At 43.3% G+C, this 16834-nt stretch overlaps 1 protein-coding gene across 10 annotated transcripts in view; it reads left to right on the top strand.

Annotated features, from left to right (window-relative positions):
- Positions 1-16834, top strand: part of LOC139263125 (protein numb homolog) — a 228782-nt gene that overhangs the window by 153562 nt on the left and 58386 nt on the right. For all 10 annotated transcript variants that reach the window (XM_070878707.1, XM_070878706.1, XM_070878705.1 and 7 more), the window contains one exon: positions 15733-15807. In XM_070878707.1, the coding sequence (XP_070734808.1) occupies positions 15733-15807 (75 nt within the window). The remainder of the gene's footprint in view (positions 1-15732; positions 15808-16834) is intronic.

Genomic DNA, 16834 nt, shown 5'->3' with positions numbered 1-16834 from the left:
CGGACAGTGTGGTCTGCCCAACGCAGCTGGTCGAGCATGGTGAATGGGGATGTTGACCTGAATGAGAATACTGACGTTGGTGTGTCTAACCTCCCAGTGGATTTGCATGATCTTGTGGAGGCAGCATACTGCATACAGTTCTGGTCACCACATTACTGGAAAGATGTGACTGCACGAGAGAGGGTGTAGAGGAGATTTACAAGGATGTTGCCAGGACTGGGAAATTTTAGCTATGAGGGAAGATTGGATAGGCCTGGGTTGTTTTCTTTGGAATAGAGGAGGTTGAGGGAAGATTTAATTGAGGTGTTTAAAATTATGAGGGGCCTAGATGGAGTGAATAGGATGGACCTGTTTCTGTTAGCAGAGGGGTTAATAACTAGGGGGCATAGATTTAAAGTAATTGGTAGAAGGATTCGAGGAGAGATGAGGAACAACATTTTCACTGAGAGGGTGGTGGGGGTCTGGAACTCGCTGCCTGAAAGGGTGGTAGATGCAGAAACCCTTAGCACATTTAAAAAGTACTTGGATGTGAAAGAACCATGAGCTTCAGTGCTACAGACCTAGTGCTGGAAAATGGGATTAGGCTGGGTAGCTCTTTTTCGACTGACACGATGGGCCGAATGGCCTCCTGTGTCGTAATTTTCTTATTATTCTATGATTCTCAACCTGCCCTGCCACCTTGAACGAATTGTGCACATATATCCCTAAGTGTCTCTGTTCATGCACCCGCTTAAGGATTGTACCCTTTAGTTTATATTTCCTCTCCTCATTCTTTCCATCAAAATGTATCACTTCGCACTTTTCTGTGTTAAATTTCATCTGCCATGTATCTCCACATTCACTGTTCACTATACTTCCAAGTTTTGTGGCATCTGCAAATTCTGAAATTGTGCTCTGTCCACCCACATCCAAGTCATTAATATATATATCAAGAAAAGCAGTGGTCCCAGTACGACCCCTGGGGAACACCACTGTATACCTTCCTCCAGTCCGAAAAACAACCGTTCACCACTACTCTCTGTTTCCTGTCACTGAGCCAGTTTCATATCCAGGCTGTTACTGTCCCTTTTATTCCATAGGCTTCAACTTTCCTGCAAGGCAATATTACGTGATACACACAAAAGCTGACCAAGAGCAGATTAAAACCCTATCTAACATTGTAATGCAGCCTGTGGTGTCTGGTGGTGGTATACTGTTTTGAAGATGACACTATAGGCTCTGTGCTTCAAATTACCTATTATAGATGGTATAGATAAGGTGGTTAAGAAGGCATACGGAATGCTTGTCTTTATTAGTCAAGCATAGAATACAAGAGCAGGGAGGTTATGCTTGAACTGTATAAAACACTAGTTAGTCCACAGCTGGAGTACTGTGTGCAGTTCTGGTCACCACATTACAGGAAAGATGTGATTGCACTAGAGAGGGTACAGAGAAGAGTTACGAGGATGTTGCCTAGACTGGAGAATTTTAGTTATGAGGAAAGATTGAATAGGCTGGATTTGTTTCCTTTTGAGCAGAGGAGGTTGAGGGGAGACCTTATTGAGGTGTATAACATTATGAGGGGCCTAGATAGAGTAGATAGAAAGGACCTGTTTCCCTTTGCAGAGGGGTCCACAACCAGGGCGCATAGATTTAAAGTAATTGGTAGAAGATTTAGAGGGGATTTCAGGGGAAATTTCTTCACCCAGAGGGTCTGGAACTCTCTGCCTGAAAGGATGGTAGAGACAAAAACCCTCACCACATTTTAAAAAGTACTTGGATGTACACTTGAAGTGCCGAAACCTGCAGAGCTACGGACCAAGAGCTGGAAAGTGGGATTCGGCTGGATAGCCACTTGTTGGCCAATGCGGACACGATGGGCCGAAATGGCCTCCTTCCATGCTGCAAATCTCTATGATTCTATGATAGGCTGGCCAAGCTTTACTTGTATCATTTCTCCAGTTGTTCCAGTTAACTTACTCTGTAATCCCCTCCAATGCATTATTAATTCATTATTTATACTTATTTGAAAATCCATGTAGGACACTGATTAATTTTGACAAACTAGCAAGTCATTTTTCCGTTATTCTTTATTTCAACAGGGGAATGTTTATTTTCTTTGTTCCACCTATTTATCTCTGGCATTATGTGCATGCTTCATTGGCCCAACACATTCCCACTTCACTGACTGTGGACTGTTTCAATTCATAGTCTAATTAGAGTACTAAATCTGGAACCATCTCTCAAATGCTCACATCTTCACAGACATCAATCATTTTCCAGGCTAATGCAGTCTGACCCAATCACACTTACCTTATCAACTCCCCTGCCCAGTTAAATAGTTATGGTGACTCAGCACATTGCTAAATTGCCAAGTGCTATGAAGTGGTAGTACATGAGTCTGGAAATGCAATTTGCTTCTTTCAACCTCCTCCCCCGCCCCTCCACACACTCGTGCAATTTCAAATGGAAATTGCAGCTGAGTAGGTCTTAGCATCTGATATCTCTGACTTGGGCCGCCTCGTAAAATCTATATCAGTGACTTAGATGAGGGAACTGAGTGCCATATATCCAAGTTTGCTGATTATTCAAAGCTAGGTGGGAAATAAATTGTGAGGAGGATGCACAGAGGCTGCAAAGGGTGAGAGATTAGTAAAATGTTGGTAATCCGAGGGATTTGGGTATCCTTGTACATGAATCACAGAAAGTTAACATGCAGCTACAGCAAGCAATTAGGAAGGCAAATACAGGTTCAGCGTCCGAAATCCGGAGTTCCAAAATTCGGAATGTTCCGGAATCCGGACACCGGGCCGATCCGTGGCGGGGTCGTCCGGAAAATGTTCCGAAATCCGGACTCCCCCGCCTTGGTGGCCCGACCTTGCCCGGCCCTCGGCGGCCCAACCCTCTCCTTCCCCACCCCCACCCCTTCCCTCTTACCTCGGCAGACTGACCTTGTCTCTCCGCCCTCCCCCCCCCCCCCCCTTACCTCAGCTGCCCGACCCCACCTCCCTCGACCCGGTCAAAGACGTTACAAAATCCGGAAATATCCGCAACGGCCTCGGTCCCGAGGTTTCTGAATTTCGGGCGCTCAACCTGTAGTATGTTAGCCTCTATTGCAAGGGGGTTGGAGTACAAGAGTAAGGAAGTCTTGCTGCAACTATGCAGGGCTTTGGTGAGACCACACCTGGAGTACAATGCACATAGAAAATAGGTGCAGGCGTAGGCCTTTCGGCCCTTCAAGCCTGCACCACCAGTCAATATGATCATGACTGATCATGCAACAGTTTTGGATCTCTTTACCCAAGCAAGGATATACATGCCTTAGAGGTGGTGCAACAAAGGTTCATTAGAGATCGAGTAGACTAGGTCTATATTCTCTGGAGTTTAGAAGAATGAGAGGTGATCTCATTGAAACTTATAAAATTCTCAAAGGGCTTGACAGGGTAGATGCTGAGAGGCTGTTTCCCTGGCTGGAGAATCAAGAAATAGGGGTCATAGTCGCAGCATTATGGGGTCAGCCATTTAGAACTGAGATGAAGTAAAATGTCTTCACTCGAGGTTGTGAATTTTTGGAATTCTGTACGCCAGCGGGCTATGGATGCTCAGTCGTTAAATTTCATCTGCCATGTGTCTGCCCATTTCACCATTGTGTCCACCTGAAGTCTATTACGATCCTCCTAATCGTTTACTGTATTTCACCTCCTCCTTCAGCACAGTAAAGTGTGAGGTGTTGCATTTTGGTAGGAAGAATGAGGAGGGACAATAAAAGCTAAATGGTACAATTTTAAAGGGGGTGCAAGAACACACAGACCTGATGGTGTTTGTGCGCAAAGCCTTGAAAGTGACAGGACAGGTAAACAAAGCAGTTACTGAAGCAAAAAGGAACCTGGTCTTCATAAATAAATGCAGAGTACTAAAGTCAGGATGTTATGCTAAACCTACCTAAAGCACGAATATTGGGCTCAAGTTTCATTGAGTTACTCTTTTTTTGAGCAACTAGATTAGAATGGTGCATCTTAGAAATTGCAATTCTTGGCATTTAGTTTGCTCCAGTTCTAGTGAGTTAGAATAGTTTCATTTTAGTAGTGTTTTTTCAAAAAGGGGCGTGTCCAGCCACTTACGCCTGTTTTGCAAGTTTAGGCAGCGAAAACTTACTCCAAACTAACTTAGAATGGAGTAAGTGTAGATTTTTGTACGCTCAGAAAAACCTTGCCTATACTTAAGAAATTAGGCGCAGGGAACGAGAGATGCGGGTGGGGGGGGGGAAGGATGTTTAGCATTAAACACTCCACTTTTACAAATAAAGGGCCATCATCAATAATAAATGATAAATAAATCAACCAATAAATCAATCACTAATATTTTGAAAATGATTACACCATCCCACACCATAACTATTTTTTGATGTAGTAAATTTGCTAATTAACTGTTGACCTGCCTAATCGCAACGACTATCTCAGCCAGTTCCTCCGAACGTACGTCTTGGATTACAAACTTACTGCTTCATGCATTGCTAAATCAGATGTGCTTCAGAACTGCCCCTCCTTTACCATATTGATTGCTTTTACAGAATTCTCGGTAAAATAACACAAAGCTACACGCAACAAGTAGAACATAAGAACATAAGAATTAGGAACAGGAGTAGGCCATCTAGCCCCTCGAACCTGCTCCGCCATTCAACAAGATCATGGCTCATCTGGCCATGGACTCAGCTCCACTTACCCGCCCGCTCCCCATAACCCTTAATTCCCTTATTGGTTAAAAATCTATCGATCTGTGACTTGAATACATTCAATGAGCTAGCCTCAACTGCTTCCTTGGGCAGAGAATTCCACAGATTCACAACCCTCTGGGAGAAGAAATTCCTTCTCAACTCGGTTTTAAATTGGCTCCCCGTATTTTGAGGCTGTGCCCCCTAGTTCTAGTCTCCCTGACCAGTGGAAACAACCTCTCTGCCTCTATCTTGTCTATCCCTTTCATTATTTTAAATGTTTGTATAAGATCACCCCTCATCCTTCTGAACTCCAACGAGTAAAGACCCAGTCTACTCAATCGATCATCATAAGGTAACCCCCCTCATCTCTGGAATCAGCCTAGTGAATCGTCTCTCTACCCTCTCCAAAGCTAGTATATCCTTCCTTAAGTAAGGTGGCCAAAACTGCACGCAGTACTCTAGGTGCGGCCTCACCAATACCCTATACAGTTGCAGAAGGACCTCCCTGCTTTTGTACTCCATCCCTCTCGCAATGAAGGCCAACATTCCATTCGCCATCCTGATTACCTGTTGCACCTGCAAACTAACTTTTTGGGATTCATACACAAGGACGCCCAGGTCCCTCTGCACCGCAGCATGTTGTAATTTCTCCCCATTCAAATAATATTCCCTTTTACTGTTTTTTTTTTCCCAAGGTGGATGACCTCACACTTTCCGACATTGTATTCCATCTGCCAAACCTTAGCCCATTCGCTTAACCTATCTAAATCTCTTTGCAGCCTCTCTGTGTCCTCTACACAACCCGCTTTCCCACTAATCTTTGTATCATCTGCAAATTTTGTTACACTACACTCTGTCCCCTCTTCCAGGTTATCTATGTATATTGTAAACAGTTGTGGTCCCAGCACCGACCCCTGTGGCACACCACTAACCACCGATTTCCAACCCGAAAAGGACCCATTTATCCAGACTCTCTGCTTTCTGTTAGCCAGCCAATTCTCTATCCATGCTAATACATTTCCACTGACTTCGCGTACCTTTATCTTCTGCAGTAACCTTTTGTGTGGCACCTTATCGAATGCCTTTTGGAAATCTAAATACACCACATCCATCGGTACACCTCTATCCACCATGCTCGTTATATCCTCAAAAAATTCCAGTAAATTAGTTAAACATGATTTCCCCTTCATGAATCCATGTTGCGTCTGCTTGATTGCACTATTCCTATCTAGATGTCCCGCTATTTCTTCCTTAATGATAGCTTCAAGCATTTTCCCCACTACAGATGTTAAACTAACCAGCCTATAGTTACCTGCCTTTTGTCTGCCCCCTTTTTTAAACAGAGGCGTTACATTAGCTGCTTTCCAATCCGCTGGTACCTCCCCAGAGTCCAGAGAATTTTGGTAGATTATGACGAATGCATCTGCTATAACTTCCGCCATCTCTTTTAATATCCTGGGATGCATTTCATCAGGACCAGGGGACTTGTCTACCTTGAGTCCCATTAGCCTGTCCAGCACTACCCCACTAGTGATAGTGATTGTCTCAAGGCCGTCCCTTCCCACATTCCCGTGACCAGCAATTTTTGGCATGGTTTTTGTGTCTTCCACTGTGAAGACCGAAGCAAAATAATTGTTTAAGGTCTCGGCCATTTCCACATTTTCCATTATTAAATCCCCCTTCTCATCTTCTAAGGGACCAACATTTACTTTAGTCACTCTCTTCCGTTTTATATATCGGTAAAAGCTTTTACTATCTGTTTTTATGTTTTGCATAAGTTTACTTTCGTAATCTATCTTTCCTTTCTTTATTGCTTTCTTAGTCATTCTTTGCTGTCGTTTAAAATTTTCCCAATCTTCTAGTTTCCCACTAACCTTGGCCACCTTATACGCATTGGTTTTTTAATTTGATACTCTCCTTTATTTCCTTGGTTATCCCCTGCTGGTTATCCCTTCTCTTACCGCCCTTCTTTTTCACTGGAATATATTTTTGTTGAGCACTATGAAAGAGCTCCTTAAAAGTCCTCCACTGTTCCTCAATTGTGCCACCGTTTAGTCTGTGTTCCTAGTCTACTTTAGCCAACTCTGCCCTCATCCCACTGTAGTCCTCTTTGTTTAAGCATAGTACGCTCGTTTGAGACACTACTTCCTCACCCTCAATCTGTATTACAAATTCAACCATACTGTGATCACTCATTCCAAGAGGATCTTTTACTAGGAGATCGTTTATTATTCCTGTCTCATTACACAGGACCAGATCCAAGATAGCTTGCTCCCTTGTAGGTGGAGATAAAAACTGCATAAAGTACTTTAAAACATCTAGTAACACAGGCTCTTTACACCCTCAAGTGATTTTTGTACAGTTTATCAAATTATTTGAAGCTGTCTGCACAACAATACATTTTTAGCTTTGTCATTGTAACCCCCCAAATGGCTGAGCCACTGAGAAAGCTCATTGTAATTGCTGCTTCAGAAATTAATGCAAAAACACACAACTCCATGGGGTGGGGGAGAACAGACACATGTTTAGGAACAAGCCCATCCCTTTTTAAATAATCTCAACCCCAGAAACCCAGCTTTTCCTCATACCCTTCAATCATTTTCTCTCCAAAAACTTACCTTCAACTCATTGCTCTCTCTCTCTCTCTCTCTCTCTCTCGAGCAACTTCTTCCACATTACTCTTTGTGTAAATAAATGCTCACTGACTTCCTGTCTTCTTCCATGATACAATAATAAGGCATGGATTCGGGATGGTGCAGGCTTGATGATTCAAATGGCCCTTTCTCATTCCAGACTTTATGTTCTTTATAGTACTTCCTGCTGAAGAAACCTCCTGGGGCTCAGCAAGTTGCAAAGATTGGAAATGCAAACGACTGCACCGCAAGAGTGGTGGAATGTGGGTTTGCCTGAGCCAATCACAGAATCAATGAGTTCCCGACGAAAGCCAAGACCCACAGGAGTGGTCAACCTCTTCTCTCAGACATTCCTTTTTTCCTCTCTGTAGAGATCCCCCAACCCTGGAGCATTCTTTCCAGTCTCTAGTTGTCATTGTGACTTTAGTAGGTTAATGGGAAGAGAATTGCAGCCTGGTCTGATGGGATGAAAGTTTTTTTTCTTTTCTGCAAGAAACAGTGACACAATTATGTTTGTGGGAAATCAGAATTACAGAATTTCCAGGATTACATTCAGTTACTCTTCAGATAAAGCTGTTAATTGTTGGACATGGAGGCCAGTCTGGACTGCAGTGAGACCACGATGGTGTTGGAATGCATCTGCAAGTGTCGGCCATTCTGACTGCCCTTGGCCCTGACGAAATCTTGCAGTTGTGCAATCTGCTTGGTCAGGCTGTTTATATCCTGTTTGATGTGCGTCGAACAGCGATTTCCTCTTCGCCAATATGGTCAGCTTTTCCAGTTTGGAGATTGTGTTACTCAAATCTTTGCCATGACCGTGAACTCACTCCGCTGCCGCACAGTGTTCAGAAGAGGCTTGTTGACCTGCCTGTTCTGCATCGACTTGCAGGCAGCAAAGAACTCCTTTAGATAAGGCAGACACTGTTCCCGCAGGTCGCGGCGGGGAGCCCATTCGGCCAAGGCTAGGGACGGTGTGTTTCGGGCCCCTCCCACACAGCCTGCACAGATTTGCACTGCGAGGAGCTACTGCACATGCGCGCACACTGTTTTCAGCGCCGGGACCTGGCTCTGCCCCCCACCTCTTGTGCTGCGCTGCGCTGCGCTGAGCCCAAAGGCGTCCTGAGGAACTCGGAGAATTACAAGGTAAGTTCTCGGTGCCGTTTTTACAGGAGGTGGAAACTTGGGCCCATTGTGTCCAATTCTGGGCACCACAGATGAAAGGACTTGAAAGCTTTGGTGGAGGATACATGCTTGTTATCTACATTGGCTCTCGGTCCTCCAGCTAGTTGAATTTAAATTCTTCGTCCACATCTCCGTCACTCCACACTCTTTCGCTAGTGTACCTCTGTATCTCCTCCAACTTTGCATCCCCTTCAGTCCTCCGACTGGCCTTGTGTCCAAAGCTTTAACTGTTGGACCAAGGTTTTGGTCACCTCTTGCAACTTGCCCTGTCTGTCCCTTTTTAAAAAAAAAAGTTTGCTCTGTAAAGTGCCTTGAGATGTTTTTCTACATTAAAGATGTTAATTAAATCCAAGTTGCTGTTGCACTATTTTTCGAAGTGTTTAGTCATTTCAGATATTTGTACCATTTCAGAAATCAGCCAACAGTTGACTTTTATTTTTATTGGTTTTTCAGTATTATTCCAGATAGAGGTCAATGTGATGTGATTTTCTTCTGGTATTTGTACACTTAATATGGAATGTTATGATTTTTTAAATTCCGATCTTCTTGTCCCAACCAGAACAACACGTTATGCATGGAACATGTTGTGAATTCTCATTCAAAAGTGTTTTTATCTCGAGCTTCAACGTGTGTGTAATGGGTATGCATTATGGCAGTGTAAATGTGGTTTGTGGTGTTTCTTTCCAACTCCTTTACTGCTATGTGGTTTAAGTAATTCTAACCAAGATATCTTGAACTCATAAGTGGAATGATGAAGCAGTATAGATTTTTTTCGTACACGGGAGTGGTATGACACAAACACATACAATTTTTCCAACTCTGCTGTGGGAAAATGGCGGAGCGACTCTGCTCAATAAAGAGGTAAGGGGCCAATCACCATGAACCACCATACTCTAACGTTAGTATCAAACCTTGTCTAGGGCCTGGCAGCAGGTCTCAAGACCATCTTCTGAGTCAAGGAATATGGTGTGGAAATGTTTTGAGGGCAGTGAAAGAAAATATTAGCTATTCTCATGTCTAGGCAGTTTATTGTCTGAGATTAAAGACAAATGAACAAAAAAAAAATGAAGGACAGAAAATGGAATGTAGACAAGAGAAAATTTTGGAAGAATATCTGGTAACCACAGTTTTTTTTTAAAAAAAGTCTATTTTATCCTTCACAACAGATATTACCATTGCATGACTTCGACCTTATGCTATTCTATTGCATTTTGACATTCCTCCTCTGTCCTACTTGCCCATCCAATAAGGTGCCACAACAAAGGTTACTACACAAGATACGAGCTCATGGTGTTGGGGGTAATATATAGGCATGGATAGAGTATTATTAACGAACAGAAAACAGAGAGTCAGGATAAATGAGTCATATTCCGGTCCGTAAACTGTAACTAGTGGGGTGCCACAGGAATCCGTGCTGGGTCCTCAACTATTTACAATCTATATTAATGACTTGGATGAAGGGACCAAGTGTAATGTTGCCAAATTTGCTGATGATACAAAGATAGGTGGGAAAGCAAGTTGTGAGGAGAACACAAAGGGGCCAAAATTGCCCCTTTCCCAAAGGCCCGTTCCGGGAGGCGCTAACCGGGCGATAAGGACTTTTCGTCCGGGGTCAGGCAGCGGCAGTGACCTGGCCGGAATTGCCCTGGGATGGCGGTGACGAAAACAGGTTTGCGCTACGCTCCTTACTTTTCGCCCCGGGCGGTGACACACACGACGGTGATATCGTCATGCGCACCGACCCCTTTATGCCCCACGGGGAAATCAAAAACATTAGAAGCGAAATTCAAATTTCTAGTGCACTCTTGTACGCTGGTTATCATTACCCCTATCGCTACCCTGCACTATTGCCTTCTCCTTTCTCTTTGACTTTTTAAATTTTCCCTCACCTGAACCACCCCCCCCCCCCCCACACACTATTTAGTTTTAAACCCTATCTACAGCCCTAGTTATTCGATCCGCCGGGACACTGGTCCCCGCATGGTTCAAATGAAGCCCGTCCCAACGGAACAGCTCCCTCTTTCCCCAGTATAGGTTGGGAATGTAAACTGGGACCTGCTACTCTTTGTGGTTTCATTACATGCTGCCTTTACCAGTTGAGTCATCGGGGAAGCGCTCTCCAATTTTGTTTTATAATATTGGCATAGCCACTTCTTATTTATCTAATTTTGATAAGTTACTGACTTTTACGTCTATCTGCTTTAGTATACATACAATGTTGCTTCAAGTGACTTGTGCACACAAATGTCTTGTTTTCCCTTGTCATAATAAATCACCATTTCTAACATCTGCCAATATATGTTTTCTCATCAGGAAGTAATGGTTTGTCTTTTGTAGTTGCTAAATATTTACTTGTGCAGCTTGATTATATTCGTGCTTTGGAGCCTCCAGTGCTAAAATTACTTTGTTTTCCACAGTCTGATATAAATCTGCAAAAGCCACTTAAAAAATAAACTCCAGTGTTGTTTAAAATCTCAATGATGGTTTTATAAATTGCTAATTGGCTGTTGTGCTGCAGTACATTTGAATTTCCATTCCTGTGAGGAACAATATGCATTGTAAGGATGCTTGTGATTTTCATGTCTTTGTGTAATGAAGTATTTTAGTTCATGCTGCTGCAGGGATGAAAAAAAATTGGCACTTTTTCTCACCAGAGAGATTTAAAGTACTACACAAATAAGACATTAATGTGTATGATCCTCAATTTTATGGTGAAATTGAAAATTGTAATGGTGAGGCCATTTGCAGAATGCAGATTAAATCTGATAATGTGCAAACATCGAACCTGGATACCAAGACAGTTTGTCTATCACAGAATTAGCGTATTGGAGTACATAAATAAATAAAGAAATAATTACATTTATATAGCGTCTTTCATGACCACCGGATGTCTCAAAGCACTTTACAGCTGATGGAGTACTTTTGAAGTGTAGTTAAATAGACCATTCCTCCCATCAAAGCATGAGCTGACTTGTTTGCCCATCTAATCCAAGCCCCTCGTTTCTCTTGTCCTCTCTTAAAAGGTGCTAAAGCAATTATTTTTTAATTCATTCATGGGATGTGGGCGTCGCTGGCAAAGCCAGCATTTATTGCCCATCCCTAATTGTTCTTGAGAAGATGGTGGTGAGCCGCCGCCTTGAACCACTGCAGTCCGTGTGGTGACGGTGCTGTTAGGGAGGGAGTTCCAAGATTTTGACCGAGCGACGATATACTTCCAAGTCCGGATGGTGTGTGACTTGGAGCAGAGCTTGGAGGTGGTGTTGTTTTTATGCGCTTGCTGCCCTTGACCGCCTTGGCGGTAGAGGTCGCAGGTTTTGCGAGGTGCTGTCAAAGAAGCCTTGGCGAGTGCTGCAGTGCATCTTGTAGATGGTACACACTGCAGCCATGGTATGTCGGTGATGGAGGGAGTGAATGTTTAAGGTGGTGGATAAGGCGCCAGTCAAGCGGGCTGCTTTGTCCTGGATGGTGACGAGCTTCTTGTGTTGTTAGAGCTGCACTCATCCAGGCAAGTGGAGATTATTCCATCACACTGCTGACTTGTGCCTTGTAGATGGTGGAAAGGCTTTGGGAAGTCAGGCGGCGAGACACTTATCGCAAAATACCCAGTCTCTGACCTGCTCTTGTTGCCACAGTATTTATGTGGCTGGTCCAGTTAAGTTTCTGGTCAGAAATGTTGATGGTGGGGATTCGTTGATAGTAATGCCATTGAATGTCATGGGGCAGTGGTTAGACTCTCGCTTGTTGGAGATGGTCATTGCCTGGCACTTGTGGGCACGCATGTTACTTGCCACTTATCGGCCCAGGCCTGAATGTCGTCCAGGTCTTGCTGCATGTGGGCATGGACTGCTCCATTATCTGAGGAGTTGCGAATGGCACTGAACACTAAGTATTTGTTTTACAGTAATTCACAGCCTCAGAGATAAGAGATTGAAACGTCTAATGTCCAGTGAGTCCCTGATTCAAAAGCACAAATTTTAAATAGCTAAACAGGGTGTGTGTCTTTGCCTCCTCGTATTCCATGTACTTGGGAAGACGCTAGCAATGTCCCCAACATACACCAGTTGACATTCTGTCATCCATTTGTTATTTTCAGCCTGCATGACAATATTTATGAAACCTGACATCACATTTCATTGCAGTGAGGGCTTACTTGGCACACTGGAATGGAACTATTTATACCATTGTGATACATTGCTTTTCAAAATGTTTTATTTAGTTATAAAATGGGGATAGTTGTATAATGAATTGTAATAAAGTGTAAGTGCAGATAGTGTAACTGGTTATAATACACCATCTCGGTTGGGTAAAGACCACCTTAAGGGCCCAAGTTTCCACATGATTTGCGCCTGATTTTTAGGAGCAACTGGTGGAGAACGGACTATTTTAGAAATCGCAATTCTCCACATTTCTTTTCTGCAGTTCTAGTCAGGTAGAACAGTTCCACTTTGGAACAGAATTTTTTCTTCAAAAGGGGGCGTGTCCGGCCACAGTGTCCGGCCAAAGTTTCCACAGTGAAAACGTACTCCAAACTAACTTAGAATGGAGCAAGTGAAGATTTTTGTAGAACTGAAAAAACCTTGTCTACACATTAAAAAATCAGGCGCAGGTTACAAATTAGGCGTCCAGCACGAGGGGGGGGGCGGGGAAGGGAAGTCATTAAATTCTATAATAAATCCTTATTTATACTTATACAAATATTATACAAATAAATCCAACCTGAATAAACATTTATAAGCAAAGAAAAGATTAAATAAACCATGTTCCTACTTGTGTGAAAGTGCTTCAGCCAGGGAGGATTCTGCGGGGGGAGGGGGGGGGGGTGGGGGAAGGAGGCAGCCGTTCGTTCCCACGGGGGGGAGCAACCGTTCGTTCCCGTGGGGGGGAGGGGAGGAGGAGGAAGCCATTTGTTCCCGCGGGGGGGGGGGGGAAGGAGGAAGCCGTTCGTTCCCGCGGGGGGGGGGGGGGGCAATCGTTCGTTCCCGCGGGGGGGGGAGGAAGCCGTTCGTTCCCGCGGGTGGGGGGAGGGCGGTGGAGGAGGAGGGAAACGGCTGCCTCAACTTTCTGAGGCTTCCTGCAGCCTTCTCACTGCTGCAAGAAGCCTCAGTGCTGATGTGCTGATGGCAATGTGCTTTTATTAAAAAATGTTCAAAAATTAAACAGCTACAAAGAACTACAAAAATGGCCGAGTGCCAATGTTCCTTTCACACTGCGTGAACGCTCCAACGCGCACGCGCAGCATTGCCGGCAGGAAAAAAGCTAATTTAAATGGTACCCGCCCCCTCCCACTTACAAAATCGACGCGAGTGTAGGCGCCGCGCCAAGCAGACATGGAGCTGCAGGGCGCTCCAGAATCGCGCGTTTTTTTTCCGGCGCGAAAAACGGGCGCCCAGCTCGGAGGGGCGCCCGTTTTTTATCGTGTGGAAACTTGGGCCCATAATGTGATGGATGAAAACTATAATTTTTGTGCAATAGATTATTAACAGAATAAATACTGTTATTTAAGATCTAGCTGTCAATGTTGATTTACACCGCCTTCTATCTTTATCTTTTTAGAGTTAGACTAGCGATTTTAAAAAAAACAGTTCAAATATCAGCAACATAAGAAAATTTCTGGGTTAGTGCCGGTTTCAAGGCACTACCTGCTGAGGAATTGGGATAACCACATGAACCATCAATATCTTAAATCCTGATAGCTCCTCATGCTGTGAAACACTTGTGAATTTAAATGCAGCAAGAAGGGGACTGAGTGCTCTATAATAAATATAATGAAATTTTTTTAAGTTTAGTTTTGTTGACAGTAACCTCATTTTATTCATCATTATGTAGGTGTTGTTTCCTTTTCTTCCCTCCTCTCATGTAGGCACAGACTTTACTAGCATAGAGTTCCACTGATGCCAGCAAACCTCCAATAACTTGCCAAAATATTTATTCTTACTCATTGTCATTGCATATGCATTATCAGCAGGATAGTCAACTATCCTATCCTCGCCCACAGGACACACCCACAGTTTTCATTGAGTCATTGGATTGTGATTAGGAGTGGAAATCGTGGTTGATTTACCTTTCTCTATCAATGGGTGCTGAATCCAATCGCAGCACCATGACTATTGAGGGCACATCTGTTATTGGCTAATTCCACAGATAGGGGAGACCGTGGCCTGTTTGGTTCGATAACTGGCTGCATTTATGCACTGAGCCATCCAAGGGGTTCATGGTGATTTTATCTCAAACTAAATTTGTTGGAATCTAGCTCGAATATAATAACATTAAGAATTAGGAACAGGAATAAGTCATTCGGACCCTTGAGCCTTCTCCGCCATTCAATAAGATCAAGGCTGATGATCTACCTCAACTCCACTATTCCCGTATCCCTTGATTTCCTTAATATTCAAAAATCTATCGATCTCTGTCTTGAATATACTTAACGACTGAGCAGCCACAGCTCTCTGGGATAGAGAATTCCAAAGATTCACCACCCTCTGAGTGAAGAAATTTCTCCTCTTCCCAATCCTAAATGACCAACCCCTTAATCTGAGACTGTGACCCCTGGTTCTAGTGTCCCCAGCCCAGGGAAACATCCTCCCTGCATCTACCCTGTCAAGCCCTGTATGAAACATTAAAAATTCTATGAGATCACCTTTCATTCTTCTAAACTTGAGAATATAGGCCTAGTCTACTCTCCTCATAGGACAAACTCCCCATCCCAGGAATCAGTCTGGTGAACCTTTGCACTCCCTCTGACAAGTATATCCTTCCTTACGTACGGAGACCAGAACTGTACACAGTACTCCAGGTGCGGTCTCAGCAGGGCCCTATATAATTCCAGTAAGACATATTTACTCTTGTACTCAAATCCTCTTGTAATAAAGGCCAACATACCATTTACTTTCCTAATTGCTTGCTGTACCTGCATGTTAACTTTGATTTGTGTACAAAGGCACCCAAGTCTCTCTGAACACCAACATTTCCCAATCTCTCTCAGTTTAAAAAAAATACTGTTTCTATTTTTCCCACCAAAGTGGATATTTCACATTTCTCCACATCATATTCCATTTGCCATGTTCTTGCCCAATCACTTAGCCTGTCTATATCCCCTTGAAGTCTCTCTGCATCCTCCTCACAACTTACATTCCCACCTAGCTTTGTATCATCAACAAACTTGGATATATTACATATGTTTCAAGGCTGATGAGAACTTTATTGACTTGCATTTTCCTTTTACAGTACTTGGGCCACGTGGAAGTAGATGAATCTCGAGGAATGCACATCTGTGAGGAAGCTGTAAAGAGACTGAAATCTGTATGTATATACATTTTAAAAAGCATAACTCTTTAAAAATACATATTGCACCTGCAAATACTGACATTTATATTGCTTAACTAATGTTCTTTGCAGTATTGCTGCTCTAGCTTTGTTACATGTTGTTATGCTATAATCTCTGAACTTTGTCTTGTGTTTTGAAAATGTGAAATAGTTCAGTTTTGTTTGACATTATGCCACTGCACGTTGGAGCACTAATAAGCTATGTTATGTGTGCTATATAAGGTGCCTGCATCAGTGATTTTTGTGTCTCTTCTAACCTCTCTTCCCCTCTCCCCCTGCCCCCAACCCTGACATGGCGTTTCTGATCTTGCAGAGACCAGACACTTGTCCATCAAAAGGTGGAGTGCCCCTTGGGCAGCTCTTTTCCAGGTTATCAATTTAGAGCACCATTGGTAAAGATCTGGGAGCATGTTGCTGGCTTCCTCAGCCAGATACATAATCTGCCAAAACCCAAGAAGATTAGTGAGAAATAAACTACATTGTGTCATATGACTTGAAGACACCACTCACCGACTTATCTAATCTAAAGCGCTGTTTTGAATATGGATAGTGCATTTTGACACACTAACAAGGTATGATGTAAAAATGTGTTTACATGTAAAACATGATTATGTTATGTATACTGACTGCAATGTTCCTGAGTGTTGAGTTACACCAGTTAGTAGAGCCTCACTGATTCTGTGTAAAATGCATATAAGCTACAAATCATACCAGTTCATAAACATTGCCTCTACATTTTGAAGACGTTTAAAAGCTTAGTGTGAATTTTCCAGATGTATTAGTTTCCCAGTTTTATAAGGTGTTTTTAAGTATTTGACACTTGCTTAGTAATTTTGTTCCTTCTTTGGGTGCTCCGTAGCAAGCCCAGCTAACAATTCCCCACAGTCACCAGACCAAAGTCAGCAATTCAGCTAACGGAGGAATGCAGGACAGCATTAGTTTATAATCTAAACCGAGCTTTGTATCTTTTTTTATTACTGTCAACTTGCAGATCTCACAATGG

Source organism: Pristiophorus japonicus, chromosome 4, assembly GCF_044704955.1.
Source record: "Pristiophorus japonicus isolate sPriJap1 chromosome 4, sPriJap1.hap1, whole genome shotgun sequence".
NCBI lineage: Eukaryota > Metazoa > Chordata > Chondrichthyes > Pristiophoridae > Pristiophorus > Pristiophorus japonicus.
Note: the sequence above shows the minus strand (reverse complement) of the source record. Positions and strands in the feature narration are given on the sequence as shown.